The sequence below is a fragment of the Notolepis coatsorum genome, assembly GCF_963971535.1.
Source record: "Notolepis coatsorum genome assembly, chromosome: 9".
NCBI lineage: Eukaryota > Metazoa > Chordata > Actinopteri > Aulopiformes > Paralepididae > Notolepis > Notolepis coatsorum.
The window spans coordinates 33167193-33186643 of record NC_140173.1 but is presented as its reverse complement, the minus strand read 5'-3'; the positions used below and the strand labels follow the sequence as shown (position 1 = coordinate 33186643).

The following is a 19451-nucleotide window of genomic DNA, read 5'->3' as shown; positions in this document are numbered from 1 at the left end:
TTTTAACTCACGATTAACTTTTTAGAAAAAAATAATATATATATATATATATATATTTATTATATTTTTTTTTTAACTAGACTTCACTCAGGTGTATTATTGATACTCTCATTGATACTATGTTTGTTTCTGACTCAAAGTGTGTATGTGTGCGTGTGTGTGTGTGTGTGTGTGTGTGTGTGTGTGTGTGTGTGTGTGTGTGTGTGTGTGTGTTTTGGAGGCCAAAAGAGACGCTTTAAGGACTACACTAGGGACCTCCTAAAGTGTGCAAACATCACGCAGCTTGAAACTCTGGCACTGCAGTTTCCCAAATACACCAAAAACGAACCAAGACCGAAGATCTGAGAGGCGCACGCAACGACACCAGCGGGCGGCTGGCATCCCCCAGGTATCTGGCTTCCCTTGCGCCATCTGTGGACGGGTGTGCGGCTCAAGGATCGGACTCAACGCCCACGAGAAGTGGCACCAGCGGCAGCGGCGCTAACCCCCCTCCCCCCCCCTCCCTGGAGCAAGCGTCATCATCGAACACGATGGACAGCTAAGAGATAGAGAGAGAGAGAGTGTGTGTGTGTGTGTGTGTGTGTGTGTGTGTGTGTGTGTGTGTGTGTGTGTGTGTGTGTGTGTGTGTGTGTGTGTGTGTGTGTGTGTGTGTGAGAGATAGAGAGAGAGGGGGGGGGTGAGAGAGATGAAGAAGGGGCAAGAGTGAAAGAGAGCTGGGAGAGTGTGTGTGTGAGAGAGAGAGGGGGGCGGGGGGGTGAGTCCTCAGCCCTTGTGTGGGTGAATGTAACAAGTTCCTAACGTTTTCTTTCCCCTATTATTTCATGCACACTTTATTCATTGTTTTAAATTATTTTCTTTTAAGTTATTTTGTGCATCACTCTGTTTTGAATTTGATGCAAATTTGCAATGCATGAGGGTCATCCTTTTGTGTTAAATGGCTGCATAAAGCAAGCATTTGTTGACTCTCATGTTGATAAGAGTATTAAAACGTATGAAAAAGTATGAAAAAGATCCGCTTAAGGTAGATACAAATAAAAAATAAAATAAAAATGCGATTAATTTGCGATTAATCGCGAGTTAACTATGGACAATCATGCCATTAATCAGATAAAATATTTGTATCGATTGACAGCACTAATATAATATATATATATCATACTGGCCAGCAGGGTAACTAGAAAGAGTAGGTAAGGGATATGTACAGATAGACAGAGATATAGTATCTACAGATATGTAAAAGTTATGTGCAGGTAAGTACAGACATGTGAATATACATACTGTACTGTATAGTATATGGTAAGAATAAATATACTGTATACAGTATATACGGTATGTACAGCATTATTGTACATGCTAGTAGTACACTAGTAGCGACACTCGTCATATCGATTCCCACTATGACTTCTCCATTACAGAATTGTTTTATCATTAGCCTATCAATCACTGGTTCACATGATTATCACCCAGGTGTTTTCAATCAGTCATCAGCAGTTCTAATGGTGCGTTCACGTCAGGTGGGAAGAAGCGGACGAACCAGATGACATCTCGTTGCTACAACTAGGAAGCATTCACGCGTTGAACTCGAGGAAACGCCCACATCCAAGATGGCGATCTTAGCCTACTGTTAGCCTACTGCTAACCTATTGCTACAAGTCGTTAGCAAGTTACTTTAAAATCAACTGTAGACGAACAGCAGCAAGTATAGCTCGTTTTTCATATGAAGAGTACAGCAGTATGATTGTATTATTCTGATTATGTGATCAAAATGATCATTTTGATTTGTATTTACCTTGTATTGCCGACATCGCCGTCAAGCTTGCTGCCATGATGGTTGATACTTCCGCATTTCGGGACGCGAAGTGGGAGATATCGGGGTATATAAAAAACTCCCATATGACCTAGTAGGAATTACCACTAGGAGGCTGACGTGAATGGCTTTTCCCAGTCGGAAGCTGGTTCTTCCGCTTCTTCCCACCTGACGTGAACGCACCATAAGCATCAACACTGCTCTCCTCACGTGGGCTAATGTCCAACTGTGCTCTTTATTCCAATCAGCACATCTTTCAACTAGCATCGTAGCCATCCCAGTAATACAATAAACTGGGTCTGTAGAAGTGGTAGAATTTTTTTTTTTATATTTAGGTACTTTCCTGGATAATACCATGAGATTTATAGCTAACACAGTATACATCTTCAAGAAGGCTATGCAACGCTTGTATCTTCTATATAGTTTTGCTGTAGGGATATAAGTAGGGATATTCTAGAGCTGGTGTACAAAAGTCTTGTTGAAAGTGTTATAACTAGGGATGTCCGATATTATCGGCCGATATCGGCATTAAAATGTGATATCGGAAAATATCGATATCGTTACATTTATATAACCTTTATTTACCCAGGCAAGCAAGTAAGAACAAATTCTGATTTTATTTATTGTCAAAAGTATGCATAATGCATTACAACAAGAGATATGTAATGTTAATTACCTGAAATTATTCCATTTTTTGGGTGGGGAAACCCTGCATATATCGATATCGGTTGATATCGGTATCGGAAATTAAGAGTTGGACAATATCGGTATATCGGTATCGGTAAAAAAGCCAATATCGAGCATCCCTAGTTATAACGTTAGGTTATGGCTATAACCAAGTTCTATGAGTTATGGTGACGCTCAGCATCATACTTGCACTGTACTTCACTTCGTGCACGTGCACTGAATAAAAAATTCCACCATGTACCTTTACATCCCAACATCCGTCTGACCACACCCCCTTCCGCTTACCTTCATAAGCAGGTGTGTGGTCACCTACTCGCCTCCTTCCCAAACTTTCACCACAAGGCGAGATCAAGGGCTGCAGCGGCGTCTGATGCTGAGCGTCGCCATAACTCACAGAACTTGGTTATAGCCAAGAATAAGAACAAAGTGTCAATGATTGTTAACATGGCCAGTACAGTTAGAGGGAAAACACAAAAACAATTGTCTGAGTTATATGTATTTCAGAACAGGGACAGGACAGGGCTCAGCGGATATCGTCTGATCCTTTGCATCCCCTTCATGGTGAGTTTGACAAGCTTCCATCTGGAAGGCACTATAGAGTTCCCCAAGCCCCCATAAAACATACTGAAGAAGTCTCTCATCCCACATGCCAATGATGCCATTGCGCATAACCACACGCGATCGAGCGGCTCAGTCAATGCTAAATTGTGCAACCAGAACGCAATGTAATGTGACTCTGACCTTCTCTTGGAGGCACCAGACAGCCAGTTCAGCCCGTGCTGAGACAACGCTCTACTCCAAGCTATGAACTGATCCACTACTAAATGTTACTTGTCCGAAAAGTTATGTTATTTTTTTAGGTTTTTATTGATTTTTGCTAGTAGATTTTTGCTAGTAGAGAGAGAGAGAGAGAGAGAGAGAGAGAGAGAGAGAGAGAGAGAGAGAGAGAGAGAGAGAGAGAGAGAGAGAGAGGAATGGGAGATAGAGAGAGAGAGAGATAGAGAGAGAGAGAGAGAGAGGAATGGGAGATAGAGAGAGAGAGAGAGAGAGAGAGAGAGAGAGAGAGAGAGAGAGAGAGAGGAATGGGATATAGAGAGAGAGAGAGAGAGAGAGAGGAATGGGATATAGAGAGAGAGAGAGAGAGAGAGAGAGAGAGAGAGAGAGAGAGAGAGAGAGAGAGAGGAGGAATGGGAGATAGACCGGGGAAGACATTCGGCAAAGATCACCGGGTCCGGGAGTGGAACCTGGGTCGGCCGTGTGGCACCGTAGTGCTGTATGCGGTGCGCCACTCGGGCGCCCCGAACTGATCCACTACTACTGGTGGAGGGTGCCACGCCTTCCACGGTGGTCGGGTGCTCTCCATTCTATCTACAGCCTTCCTCACCAATGGTCACAATTTAAAACAAGACGCTCACCCTATGTCCCAGTATCCTTCTAGTCCTAGTATCTCATAGCCATCACTCTCATTCTACGAACATGGTTCTCAGACTCAACCATGGGCTGGTCGTGCAGCTCCAGTCTCTACAGTAGCATTGTATCTATACAGATACTTTCTATATAGTTTAGGGCTGTCCCCGACTAAGGATTTGGATGGTCGACTAGGATTGGCCAAAAGTTGCCGTTAGTCGACTATTGGTCAAAAATAATAATAATAATAATTTATATAAAAAAAAAAAAATTAATCATTCCATTTGGGCTGTGGGGGGTGCTTAATGACTGAAGGAGTCGACTGAAGGCTTCTTGTCCTCTGCAAAAGCATGCAATTGGTCCACTGATGGATACATCTTGATATTTGTCTAGTCTAGTGTGTTCATTAGATGGGTGAAATCCTCTTTCAGTGCCTCTGTGCCTGTTTTCGTAGGCAGTTAGCCTGTGGTATGCATGCCATTAGCGTTAGCCACGCTTCTAGGCCTCTTTTCTTTTGGAAAGAATGAAAAAAAATGAAAAGATAATAAAAACATTTTTATTAAATTTTTTTATTATATTCGACTAAGAGGTTGGCCAGTCGACTACGGCTCCTTTCGACCGATTAGTCGACTAATCGATTAATAGGGGTCAGCCCTAATATAGTTATTACTCTTTATAGTTTATAGTTATTACTCTTTATAGTTTAAAGTTAGTTAGGGCTGTCCCTGACTAAGGATTTGGATAGTCGACTATGATTGGCCAAAATTTGCCGTTAGTCGACTATTAGTCGCCAAATTCTTTTTATTTATATATATATATAATTTTTTTTCCTTTTTTTTATGATTCCATTTGGGCTGTGGGGGTGCTTAATGTCTGAAGGAGTCGACTGAAGGCTTCTTGTCCTCTGCAAAAGCATGCAATTGGTCCACTGATGGGTACATCTTGATATTTGTCTAGTCTAGTGCAGGGGTTCTCAACATTTCTGCTGCCAAGGCACCCCTGTGTCCAATAAAATATTCCAGGGCACCCCTACATACGATAAAGACTTTTCCGGTCCTGTCTTTTTGTTTTTAATACAAATAGACCTCCTGTTCACTATAAAGTGCCACGTTTTGATATATTGAGCTTTAAACTTTAAGTAAATTTTTTGGAACACGCAACCTAAAACACCTTCCTCTCCCAAACCGTTCCTGCAATTGTTTTATGTTGCATGATGATCATGGATACATTTATTATGTATTGTATTTTTTATGTTTAAATATCAACATCATCTGTCTGTCCACCCTCAGTACATTTACTATCAATATAATATAGTCGTCTGACTTCATCATATCTTTTCAAACGCACACACACAGAGGGAGAATGCCCCCCCCCCCCCCCCCCCCTCCTTCCCAGTCCTCCTTCCCAGTCGCTCCCCACTCTGCTGTTCTCTGTCGCTCTGAACAGGGCTTTAGCTTGTTGTTAGCTTATGCTAACGGGACATTAATTCCGGTCTTAAACACGACGTGGTCATAAAGGAATGGCAAGGATTGCAAAGCATGTTATATGCATTTGACCCGTTGCGGAATAAAACAGCAGGGATTTGTTTTGGGTCGCGAAAACACTATCCTTGCTCTGTTTCAATGTCCGCGTTCCAGATCCAGACGCTACTGCTCACTGCTCAGCCTGCTGTGTGGAGATGCATCCTTATTGGCTGTGTGCTGTAGAGCGGATATGAGTCACGACACCACGGATTTTCAAAATAAGAGTATCATAATGACCTGAACGTTGCTAGCTGTCGGAGCCTAGTTATTATAGCTGGAGCTGCGCGTGGGCAGAAATGAGACCCGCTATAGGATTTTCAAAATAAGACTGTTGTCATTCTATATTTTTAAAGAAACATTCCCAGGCATCTCGCGGCACCCCTGGCAGCTCTCCGCGGCACACAGGCCGCGGAACCCCTGTTGAGAACCGCTGGTCTAGTGTGTTCATTAGATGGGTGAAATCCTCTTTCAGTGCCTCTGTACCTGTTTTCGTAGGCAGTTAGCCTCTGGTATGCGTGCCATTAGCGTTAGCCATGCTTCTAGGCCTCTTTTCTTTTGGAAAGAATGATTTTTTTTTTTTTTTTTTTTTTTTATTATTATTATTATTATTATTTGTATTCGACTAAGAGGTTGGCAGTCGACTACGGCTCCTTTCGACTGATTAGTCGACTAATCGACTAATAGGGGTCAGCCCTAAAGTTAGTACTCTGTATTACTCTTTATAGTTTATAGTTAGTACTCTTTTCATACTTCCTAACCCTGCCATGGGCGTCCTGTCCTGTGAGCTGCTGGTCACAGTGGTTCCAATCTGCATAGCTACTAGCCAGTGATTTATAATGACAGGAGACCTCTTCCTATATCAGACTCTTTTTGCTAATCCTAAATAAAAAGCTGTTCCTGTGAGCTATTGGTCGCAGTGTCTCAGCAATCTATGTCTACCATCTCCTCTCATTGGCATAATCCCAGCAAGCTACTGGTCAGTAGCATCACTATCAATGAAGAATCCTTATCGTTAGTCAAAGTCATGCCTCCTAGAGTTAATAACAATCTGTATAGTCAAAGTCATGCCTCCTAGAGTTAATAACAATCTGTATAGTCAAAGTCATGTCTCCTGGAGTTAATAACAATCTGTATAGTCAAAGTCATGTATTCTAGAGTTAATAACAATCTGTATAGTCAAAGTCATGTCTCCTAGAGTCAATAACAATCTGTATAGTCAAAGTCATGCCTCCTGGAGTTAATAACACTCTGTATAGTCAAAGACATGTCTCCTAGAGTTAATAACAATCTGTATAGTCAAAGACATGTCTCCTAGAGTTAATAACACTCTGTATAGTCAAAGCCATGCCTCCTAGAGTTAATAACAATCTGTATAGTCAAAGTCATGCCTCCTAGAGTTAATAACACTCTGTATAGTCAAAGCCATGCCTCCTAGAGTTAATAACAATCTGTATAGTCAAAGCCATGCCTCCTAGAGTTAATAACAATCTGTATAGTCAAAGTCATGCCTCCTAGAGTTAATAACAATCAGTATAGTCAAAGTCATGTCTCCAAGAGTTAATAACAAACTGTATAGTCAAAGTCATGCCTCCTAGAGTTAATAACAATCAGTATAGTCAAAGTCATGCCTCCTAGAGTTGGACAAGGTGTTTGACAAAGACAATCTCACTCCAGCAGAAGGAATGGAACCACCCACATCATCAAACCATCAAACAAACCTTCAACCTGGACACAGTGTGAGATGACCTCACAGAGCTTCTCCCTGAGAGAAGGCTGCTCATGCCACCGTACTATGGAACCAGCCGTGCTGGAGACAAACTGGACAAGAGCATACATTTCAGAGGCCTTGGCTATAACCGTAGGACTGCAGGGACATCAGGATATACTGTAGTTCCATCTCTGCTGAAATGCATGTGATCTGTAAGTAACGTGTGTGTGTGTGTGTGTACTGTACTCACAGACGTTGCCGGTGTTGTCAAAGCTCTTGAGTACCTCGTCCACTCTGAGGGGGCCCAGGTTGTCTCTACAAGACACAGGAGAGAGAGGTTCACACACAACCATGTGTGTGTGTGTGTGTGTGTGTGTGTGTGTGTGTGTGTGTGTGTGTGTGTGTGTGTGTGTGTGTGTGTGTGTGTGTGTGTGTGTGTGCGTTATCAACCAATATTTCAGATTATACCAGGGACCCAACATTGGATTGAAGGCCCAAGGAGAAATGGAACACAAAATAACTAATGTGCTATGATGATGTAATCTGAGTAGGCTGTAGAATAACTACTTCCCAAAATAATTGCAGTTCTTGTCACCAGTTTCATTCACAAAAAACGCTCGCTCCAGTCGGCAACTTAATCACTCTAAAAATGGACACAGCTGGTTATGGTAATGGTAAATGGCTGCTTTTTTATATAGCAGCTTTTATCCAAAGCGCTTTACAATTTGTTCCTCACATTTGACCCATTCACTCACACATTCACACACCGACGGCGGAGGCAACCATGCAAGGTGCCAACCTGCTCATCGGGAGCAATTAGGGGTTAATTGTCTTGCTCAAGGACACATCGACACGCTGCCCAGGAGGAGCGGGAATCGAACGTTCGAACGTTCGTTTTTTTAAATTTTTTAATAAATTTTATTTTTTATAAATTTTATTTTTTTATTTTTTTAATAATAATTTTTTTTTGTATTGTATTATTATAGATCCTACAGAGGGCGGCATTGCATAGTCTATTGGTGAAAAACATGTTGTTTACAGTGGTGGCTGTTCATGTAAACATGTAATTAAACAAAGCACTCAGAAGAAAATAAACAAGCTACTGAATCAAAGTATGATAAACAATAGCCCTTGCAGTCACGTAAGGGGCTAGATAAACAAATGCATTAGTTTTGTGGCATTCACGTTATATAGTTAGTGTTACACGTTCAATAACAGGTATTCACTCTTGGTCGACGGGGAGGGGAGCCGGGAGGAGAGGCGCACGCCTCGGTTCAACAGACCCGTCCACCGTCTACCTCGGAACGGCCGGGCTCCCAACACGCCTGCCGCCCGTCCGCCCTACCACCGTTCCGAGGTAGACTACGGTAAGTCTGTTGAGGCTTGCCGATTGGTGGTAACAGCAGAGGCGGGTGCAAGCGGTGTGACGTAATTGGCAGAATCGCCTGTCAATCAAAATAGAGCTCTGGTTGAGAAATAGTATCCCGCTGCAGCCCGGCAGACCATACTGGTTGAGCCGAGCGCCTCGCATTCACATCACCTCAACCCCGTGCGCATCCTTTATTTTTTTTTCACCGAACGTTCGAACCCATTAATTAAAGTCCGAATGTCAGCGTAACGAACGAACGTTCGAACGTTTGAACGTTCGGGCTCAGCCTTAGTGTGTGTGTGTGTGTGTGTGTGTGTGTGTGTGTGTGTGTGTGTGTGTGTGTGTGTGTGTGTGTGTGTGTGTGTGTGTGTGTGCGCGTGTGTTCCTACCTGAGAAAGGCACTATACTGAGGGAAGGAGACACTCCTATACTCCACCCAATGCCGTTCCTCCGAGGGGTCATTATTAGGGTCAGGGGTCACAGGACATGACCTGGTGAAAAGGTCAAACGTGGCAAACCTGCGAACAGACACCTGCTTCACCTCCACACCACTCATCTGCTTTTGACGCAACACCTGAGAGAGAGAGAGAGAGAGAGAGAGAGAGAGAGAGAGAGAGAGAGAGAGAGAGAGAGAGAGAGAGAGAGAGAGAGAGAGAGAGAGAGAGAGAGAGGAGATGGAGAGAAAGCAAGGTGACTAACGAAAACTGGCCATTAGTGTAACCGCAGCCTAAGAACACATTCTTATTTAACCAGACTAGTAGACTAAGGACACATTCTTATTTAACTAGTAGTACACACACACACGCACACACACACACATACACACCTGGGAACTGCCGAGGGCAACCACAATATTCCAGTACTATATACCTGTATGTCATGTATATGTATGTCCCTATGCCATAAATGTCATGATGTCATGTATGTCGTGTATGTCATAAATGTCACTATGAATTGAAAATGGGGGACCCTGATGTAAACAAGACGAAAGTCTTTCTCTGGTCGGCATCCCCTTAACAATTGTGTGTATTGAGCCGTACTGTATTGTACCCATTCTGCAATCTGTTAATAAAGTTTTCAGGGCACCCAAGTGGCGACCCATGTAACGCGCTGTGTCGCGAAGCGGCCGACCCGGGTTCGATTCCCGGAGCCGGCGTCCTTTGCCGAATGTCTTCCCCCCGCTCTGTCTCCCGTTCTTCCTCTCTCTCTCCCTCTACCGGACTGCCCGGTAGTACAAACAAATAAAAATCTACCAAAAATTATATAAATAAAGTTTTCATTCATTCATTCCACTGTTGGCCACTGAGTGCATTGCTCAGGGGCACTTCGGCGGTAGCTGCTGTATCCGCCCCCCCCCCCCCCCCTCCAGGATACACCAGATCACACCCACAGAGAAACCAGAGCCCTGCTCTCCTGGAGGCTTTCTTCTCTGGGAGGAGCAGCACATTGTCCTTGTGAGCCTCTGTAACTGATCCCGACACGTCTCTGTGATCACTAGAGAGCCACAAGACACCTGTGGACCGACAGGAGGTGTTGTCCCCAACACTGGAGTGTAGTTGAATGCATTGCATAGGTAAAGAGGTTGCTATGGTATTCTCATTTGTTTCGTTGTGCTACTTTATTGATCCGCTTATAGGGAATCGTCCTCTCACAATTCCCTTCTGGGACACACAGTACATGTACAGTAGCCATTTCACCAGAGGGGTCTGAGCATAGATATATATAGAACACTAGATAGCTTAAGGCGGAGTCACCAGCGTCACTGAACCGCCGCCATCTTGGGAGGGTCAGCCTTGAGTGAGAGTGAGTGAGCTGCACAGACAAAAATACTCATAACTCGCTGAAATATTGACGGATTTACAAACGGGTTGGTTTGCTATAAACATCAAAGATGTAGTTATGATACTGCATACTTATAAAAAAAAATGTAAGATGTTTTTTTTTACAAACCACTTGAATCATAGCCACGTTAATAATGCTTGTAATTAGGGATGTCCGATATTATCGGCCGATATCGGCAGGAAAATGTGATATCGGAAGATATCGGTATCGGTTAAAAAAAAAATAACAATATTTGTTATATATATATCCAGTGAAATTATTAGTTACCTGAAATTATTCCGTTTTTTGGACGGGGGAACCCTGCATATATCGGTATCGGTTGATATCGGTTGATATCGGTATCGGAAATTAAGAGTTGGACAATATCGGAATATCGGTATCGGTAAAAAAGCCAATATCGAGCATCCCTACTTGTAATAAACCAAACCGTTTGTCACTCTCACTCAAGGCTGACCCTCCCAAGATGGCGGCGGTTCAGTGACGTCGCTCTCCATTGGCCGGCAGCGCGGGCAAGCTATCTAGTGGTCTATATATATCTATGGGTCTGAGCACAGGGTCAGCCATTTAAAAAAAACACCCCTGGTGTGTTGGTATAGGGATGGGTGTAAGTTAACATGCCTTGCTCAATGACACTTCCACATGGATGAACATTTAGGCTGGGACACAGGGAATCAAACATGTTTCAAGTTTCAAGTTTCTTTAATAGTTGTCATACAGAAGTACAGAATACTTTTGTACAAAATGCTTCTTACTGTTGCGCTCCAGAGACTGTGCATGACAAGATAAGTATGAAATAAAAACATAGTAAAAATTAGAAGAAAAAAAAAGAGGTCACAGTGTTCAGTTTAGACATATGTACAATGTTCGTAGACGTAGTTACCATACAATATACAATACTGTGCAGTGTACTAATATACAATACTATATAGTGCAAGGCATAAATGGACGAGGTGCAGTTTAGGTACAATTCACAGTAGGTGTACGAGTTGTAGTGCAAATCCTTTATCAATAAATATAAAGTGTAAGTGTGTTTGTGTGATCTAAAGTGTGGAGAGTGGGTGCTGCAGTGTGTTGTTTGTTTGAGTGAGTGTGTGTGTGCGTGTGGGTGTGTGTGCTGTGTGCATTTGATGGTTGTTGCATAGTGATTATTGTTCGTTTAGCGATTATTGTTCGTTTAGCAGCCTGATGGCCTGGGGATAGAAGCTCCTTCTGAGTCTTTCTGTGCTCGCCATAAGACTCCGGTATCGCTTGCCTGACGGCAGCAGTTCAAAGAGGCAGTTGTTCGGGTGGCTCGAGTCCTTAATAATTCTCTTAGCCTTCCCCTTGCACCGCTTGTTGTAAATGTTCTGGAGGGTGGGAAGCCCCCCTCTAATTGTGCGTTCGGCTGAACGTGTCACTCTTTGTAGTCTGCTACGGTCTTGTGCAGTGCTATTCCCAAACCAGGAGGTGATGTTGCCGGTCAGGATGCTCTCTATTGTACATGAGTAGAAGTTCCTAAGGATCTTCTGACTGACTTGGAACTTCCTTAGGCGCCTGAGGAAGTAGAGGCGTTGTCGTGCCTTCTTCACAACACTGTCAATGTGTGTGGTCCATGTCAAGTCCTCGGATATGTGGGCTCCGAGGTACTTGAAACTGTTCACTCTCTCAACTGGTGCCCCGTCGATGCTGAGGGGGCTGTAGTCCTTGACCCCCGACCTCCTGAAGTCCACAATCATCTCTTTTGTTTTGCTGACGTTCAGGGAGAGGCAGTTCTCCTGACACCACTGTGACAGGTTCTCTACCTCTTCCAGGTAGGCCCTTTCGTCGTTGGCAGAGATCAGTGTGACTTTACGGTTATGGGGGCAGCCAGTCTCTCTAGCATGCCCCCTGCATACTTGACTTACAATTATTTGTAATCATTAACCCTTTTCACTGTCACACTAACAAAGGGTTAACCCCTTCACTGCGACAATACACAAGGTTAACCCTTTCACTGTCACACGGCAAAGGGTTAACACTTTCACAACCATGCTACAGAAGGTTAACCCTTTCACTAGTGTGATTGATTGATTGATTGACATTTTTATTAACAGATTGCTGAATAGGTCAAATACAGTACGGCTCAATACACACAATTGTTAATGGGATGCAGACCAGAAAAAGACGTTCGTCTTGTTTACATCAGGGTCCCTCATTTTCAATGCATCAAGGTAGTGTGGTAGTGAAAGGTTAACCTTCTGTAGTGTGGTAGTGAAAGGGTTAACCTTCTGTAGTGTGGTAGTGAAAGGTTAACCTTCTGTAGTGTGGTAGTGAAAGGTTAACCTTCTGTAGTGTGGTAGTGAAAGGTTAACCTTCTGTAGTGTGGTAGTGAAAGGTTAACCTTCTGTAGTGTGGTAGTGAAAGGTTAACCTTCTGTAGTGTGGTAGTGAAAGGGTTAACCTTCTGTAGTGTGGTAGTGAAAGGTTAACCTTCTGTAGTGTGGTAGTGAAAGGTTAACCTTCTGTAGTGTGGTAGTGAAAGGTTAACCTTCTGTAGTGTGGTAGTGAAAGGTTAACCTTCTGTAGTGTGGCAGTGAAAGGGTTAACCTTCTGTAGTGTGGTAGTGAAAGGTTAACCTTCTGTAGTGTGGTAGTGAAAGGTTAACCTTCTGTAGTGTGGTAGTGAAAGGTTAACCTTCTGTAGTGTTGTAGTGAAAGGGTTAATCATTATCTAAACAATCATGATGACCAAGAAGAGACCATAAGTTAAGCTTCCTATTGGACTTCCCTCGTGCCTGTGCCTGCTGTGTGTCCAGGTTTCATTCTGACTGGAGCAGCTATGCATATCGTTCTCAGAGGAGACTACTGCCGCAGCAGCTGTAGCTCAGGCAGTCGAGTTGTTCTCCATACATGGAGATATAATTATCCCAGACACACTGGGCTCATGGGCTGGCGAGAACAGCTTCTTGGCTCCGAGGCTATACACCTCGTATTCCGTATAGTCTTTCCTCTGGCATTGTATTGCATGAATTCCTTAGGCATTCATTAATAAGTGTAGTTATGGATGCATATGGAAATTGATACACATGTTCCAGTATAAAAGAAAATCAATAAATTATATATAGATGATAATGTTTTCATCAGGTTATTAAGTGATCATTAGGAGTGAGGGAGGGTGCTGCTGGGGCTATAACGTTATACGACAAGAAAATCACTGCATCTCATCATGACTGTGTGTTGACATTAATACGCATCATGCATAACACAGCAGCGTCTTGACTCTTAACCCTTTCACCGCCGCACTGCAAAAACGGTTAACCCTTTCCACCGCGACGACACACACTGCCACACGACACGACAGCCTTTCACTGTCACACGACAGAAGGTTAACCCTTTTACTATCACACAACCGACGGTCGTAAAAGGGTTAACCTTCTGTCGTGTGTCAGTGAAAGGGTTGCATAATTGACGGCAGCTGCTTTATAATATTTTGCATAAACAGCTATATAAGTTATAACGTTTATGGACATTATTTCATTGGGAAAGCATGTGTTATTATTATGCTGCTATAAGATCTTCTCTCTGCAGGACTAACACAGTACCTCTCTCAGGAGAGTCCACCTCGCCCGGGCCACGTCCACGGTACCGGAACCACAGCTGGCAGCGTCCCCCGCGGTGCCGGGTCGGTGCTGTTGTTGTTGTTGTTGTTGTTGCGTCGTGATGATGATCATCCCGGTCCCGGTCCCGGTCCCGGTCCCGGTTTTCGCCTCCAGCTGCTCCAGGGAAGAAGCCGGTTCGGCTCTGTCGGCGGCAGTACTGGTTTCTCTCTCCATCTTCTCTATGATCCAAGCAGTTGTCGTCGCAAAACGCAAAATACTAGCCAGTCTGTATCCTTATTGTCTTGTTGTAGCTGCAGTAATGATGATGTGCTCAATCAATCAATCAATCAATCAATCAATCAATCAATCAATCAATCAATCAATGATGATACAGTGAGATATATCTGAGACCTTCTTACTGTAGATATGGACTGTGAGATGGATCCCCTGTCAGCAGCACAGCGGGTTTACATCACGGCGTGCAGCAGGATGAAGGAGGGGAGACACGCTTTACTTCCGTACACATTGTCTATCGACCGGCCACCCGAGACATGTGCAATGCATTCCGCATCAATCGAACCCGGTGATCGGGTTACAATGTATTAATAATTGGTGTGTCGTGTGATTCTGGAAGACTGTGTCAAATTTTAATTACTTTGTGGATACCAAACACAGAGAAGGTATAAAGACGACTTTGAAACTGTTGAACAGTAATCCAGAACAATTGTATTAATGAATGCACTGTAAAAAAAAATATATATATATATATATATTTTAATCTATTTTATTGCAATATTTTACTCTGTCTATTTTATCTTACTCTTTTTTATTATTGTCTATTTAAAAGTGAATCAAACCATAAACTAGGTGGCCTGTTGGGATGTTAGATCCTAATGTGAAAAACTGTGATTTTATATGTCTGCACTTTATGTGCTTGATTGTCTTTTTTCTGTTGTGAAGCACTTTGAGCTGCAGTTTCTGTATGAAAGGTGCTATATTACAAATACAGTTTATTATTATTATTATTATTCGAGGTTGGATTACTCTGGCCTGGCGACGTGTCACGTGCCGCTACGCCTTTTTGTTTAGGAACCCCTGCACGTGCGCGGTGGTGGTGAGAGTAGGGTCAAGCTGCAGCTCCGGAGCGATACTCCCACGGGGCAATCCTGTGGCAGCCACAGAGACCGCGCGCTGATTGGCGGAGAGGGGACGTCACTCCACATTGGGCCTAGCCCCTCCCCCTTGACGAGGCTCGGTTGATTGATTGATTGAAAACGTTATTAACAGATTGCAGAATGGGTACAGTACAGTACAGCTCAATACATACAATTGTTAAGGGGATGCAGACCAGAGAAATACTTTCGTCTTGTTTACATCAGGGTCCCCCATTTTCAATTCATCGTAACATAAAATGACATACATGACATACAGATAGACAGTACTGCTACATCTATACATTTATGACATACCAGATTTGCAAATACAGTACTGTTTGTGAAAAGAGTCCAGAAAAAAGAGTATATACATTTGAGGTAGAAACTGTACATTGGAGGAGGTTGGGTAGGTGGGGGGGGGGTACTGTACATTGGAGGTGGTTGGGTGGGTGGGTAGGAGGGGTGGGTAGGAGGGGTGGTTGGGGAACACTGTACAACTGTACAAGCAAAACTGTACATTGGAATATTGACAAGACCATACTTGGTCATTTTTACTGTACATTGGAGGGGGTTGTGTTAGGATATTTACAGGGGCCAGTTTCGAATTGCAGTCTCCCGTAGGTGTTTTTTGAGAGTGTTTTTGAAAGTGGGTAATGATTCACATTCCTTTACAGCTTTGGGTAGGGCGTTCCACATTGATGTGGCATAATTGCGAAACGTGTTTAGTCCCTTGTTTGAGCCGAATCTGGGTTTAACATGATTTGTGGGGCTCCCTCTGGTGTTGTGATCGTGGTATTCACTGACCTTTGGGAAGTATTTTGACATGTACATGGGTACCTTGGTCGTGTAGTGTATCTTGTAGACCAGGCCCATTGCAAGTTGCTGTACTCTGTCGTCTACTCTAAGCCATCCTAGGTTGTCAAAGTTGGCAGGGGTGAGGTGGGTTCTAGGAGTAAGGTCAAGCAGTAGTCTGACCAGTTTGTTTTGAGATGTTTGTAATTTTGTTTTTAGCGCCTTTGAGGTGCTTTGGTACCATGAGGTGCAAGCATAGTCGTAGTACCCTTGAATGAGTGCTCCTGCCAGAGTCTTCAGGGTATTCTTGTTTACCAGTGAGGAGATCCGGTACAAGAATCGAGTTCGTTGGTTGACTTTTTTTATTACATTGGATGCCATTTTGTCACAGGAAAGATTTGCCTCTAGGATGGAACCCAGGTAGGTAATATCTTCTTTCCTTGTGACAATATTGTCACCCACTGTAACTGAGAAGCCGTCGGTCTTGCTGAGTTTGTTATTTGAACCGAAGAGAATGGACTCTGTTTTGCCCATGTGTAATGATAGTTTGTTATCAGCGAGCCAGGTGCAGATTCTGCCTAGTTCTGAGCTGAGGTTTTTTTCAACCTGAGACCAGCAGGGCTGAGTCGTCCGCAAACAGGAACAAGTTGCAGTCACAAGCTGACGACATGGCATTTGCATAAATTAGGAACAGTAGCGGACCTAGTATGCTTCCTTGTGGAACACCACAGCTTACTGTGAGGGGGGGGATAGGGAGAGAGTGCGAGGAGAGGGTCGCGTCCGTGAAAAGGAGAGAGAGAAGGCGGGCAGCGTCTATTCTTTTACCAACGGATTTCCAGTTCCGTGTTCGCGTTCTGCGATCTGATTGGCCACTGACGTATGCTAGTTCTGCCCCCAGGTAAGTTCCCCACGCCAGTTCTGCACGGCCAACTCCGCGGTAAACAGCTGTTTCCGTGTTTCCGCCTATGACTTTATGTGCGCTAAGTTTAAAGTGCTTAGAAATGCCGGTTCATTCATGCTTTGAGGCACAATTCCTGACGGGATTTTATAATATTGTAGCTTGACAATTTTTTATATGATGACACGATCACACGCCAGTTCTGCACGGCCAACTCCGCGGTAAACAGCTGTTTCCGTGTTTCCACCTATGACTTTATGTGCGCTAAGTTTAAAGTGCTTAGAAATGCCGGTTCAGTCATGCATGTTAACAGAATTCGGCTATAGGGCGACAATAATGTGGTCAAGAGGCATGGTTTCTATCTTGAGCCTTAACTGGCGTGGTTTATTTATTCACATGAAGAGCATCAGTTCTACAGGTCTTCTCTCACTGAGAGACATGGGGGGAGAGAAAGAAGTGGGAGGAGACATAGCTACTTATACTCGCCACCTGGTAGTACTCCTGAGTGTTTCCGCCTGGGGCGCCCTCTAGTGGACACAGTTATATATGCAGGTAGACAGTTATCAGTGTGAACAGTTATATATGCAGTTAGACAGTTACTAACAATCCTACACAGAACCTCTGCCTTCAACACTCCCACTTAGGGTTTAGCATACTGGCTGACTTCTTGGAAAAACATTTTACAAAGGAAATAACATAATCCCAAAAACATCAACAGTCAATATCTTCACATTAAACATGACCCTTGCAAATCCCTTCAATTTTTATTTGAAACAGGTTTCCTCATAGTGTCTGCTACTCTGTCGTCCATTAGACAGTAAACCGGTGTCATCCTTTCTTCTCTGATGACATACCTGATTAGATGAGATTTTCTATAATGGCATGTTTACATCTATGTTGATACATTGGGTTCCTAGCAATCACAATGGTCCCCTGGTTGTCCTCATAAACAACAGTCTCCATATATACACAATGTCCATCATTTTAAACGGTGTTGACAGAACGCCCATCATCTACAAAAGCACCATATTCAGCATAGAGTACATTTCAATTACCTACTACATTTTTTAGCAATATATTCATAATCTTTTCTTCATCACTTCGAACAGTTGTTCTAGATAAACACATTTTGCACTGACATAGCTAGAAACATATACTCAGCTTCAAAGGCTGATAGTATCACTGTGGGCTTTAAGCCTTAAACCTTTGCTGTCTTTTATGAAACACCGCTGTCCGTCTGCTGCACCTCTGGGATAACGAAAAACATATTTTTGACGTAGTTCAATGTTTCTCTGTGGGGTCAGCACAAATACTGTGACACTCTTACTCACTACAAAAACATAAGTCAGGGCGAGTACCGGTGGTCTAACAAAATGAAGCTACCCACAGTTTATCTATACATCTCTTACTTCGGTCAAAACATCTCAGGAGCTTTTCCACATATCTCCTCTGGGATACCTCCACACAATTTTCAGTATTTTAAACATGGTAACTCATCCACCTCTGTACTTAAACATGGGACCCATTTCTGTATTTAAACATGGAATTAAACATAGGATTCATTTCGGTATTCAAACCTGGATTCTACTCCTCCCGTATTTAAACCTGGAGTATCCTCCTTCAGCATTTAAGCAATTTTCTACGAACCATACTTTGTATTTGCCGTGGCCTTCAATACCCTCCTGGAATGAATACACCCATTTTCCTCCCACTGTCTGTCTGCCCTCTGGTAACTTGGTTGAATACACCCATTTCCCTCCCACTGTCTGTCTGCCCTCTTCGGGGGACAATGTGGCCTCTTTAAAGATCGGGTTTACCCCACTGACTACCCTGTAGTAGTACTCAACAGGGGTAGGTGTATTGTCCTCCTCATCACTCCCTTTCCTGGAATAGTCTGTCAGATATTTTGGGGGTTTGTGTTCCCTTGAGGGATACCTCCCACTGCTTGGGGCACTTGACGTCACCCTCGGGTGCTCCTCGTCATCGCCCTCTGGGGGTTGCTGACTGTCTGTCTGCACGAGTGTACTAAGTACACTGGGTTGATGTGTCTCTGTTTCTACACACCTTGCTCTGGGGTCCAGCTCTGGCTCCTCTGTCTGTGTCTCGCTCTCACAGGTTGTCTTCGTGACAAACTTGACTAGCATGTGTTTCTGCACTCTCCCGTTACCGGGATGATACACTAGGAAAGCAGGGTTTCCTTTGTCGTGTCCTACGAAAAATCCTTTTACACCCTTGGACTTGGGTTTTCCCCTGTCCTGCAGGTACGCATAACACACTGATCCAAATCGGTGCATTCTGGCTAGATTACACTACTTTCCTGTCAGTGCTGTATACGGGGTGGTGCCCAAGTGCTTATTAAAGCTTCTGTTTCTGGTGTAAGCGGCTTCTTGCACAGCATAATGCCATAGGCTCTACTATCTGCTAGCTTACTCTTAGCCATTTCGAAAAGGGTATGCCATTCCCTCTCTGCCACCCCGTTCTGGTGTGGGGGATATGGACGTGACATCTCGTGTCTTATCTTATACCTTCTCAACAGTGATTGGAACTCTCTGTTTGTGAACTCGGTTTCGTGGTCGGACCTCAAACATCTTACTGTACCATAAGGGGCTACGTCTGCCAGGAATTTCTCTGTGGCCTGGAGTGTGTCACTCTTTGCTTTGAGAAAGTAAACAAATACTGCCCCTGTACACACATCTGTAAAAGACTGTA

General features: G+C 43.7%; 1 protein-coding gene across 1 annotated transcript in view; it reads right to left on the bottom strand.

Moving 5' to 3' along the window:
* The window catches only part of LOC311234580 (uncharacterized protein), a gene marked incomplete at both ends in the record, with an annotated part of 137223 nt that extends 123091 nt beyond the window's left edge, over positions 1-14132 (bottom strand). The window contains 3 exons of the mRNA XM_084321827.1: positions 7387-7447; positions 8891-9075; positions 13902-14132. Coding sequence (XP_084177953.1) covers positions 7387-7447; positions 8891-9075; positions 13902-14132 — 477 coding nt within the window. The remainder of the gene's footprint in view (positions 1-7386; positions 7448-8890; positions 9076-13901) is intronic.
* Between the last annotated feature and the right edge of the window lie 5319 nt (positions 14133-19451).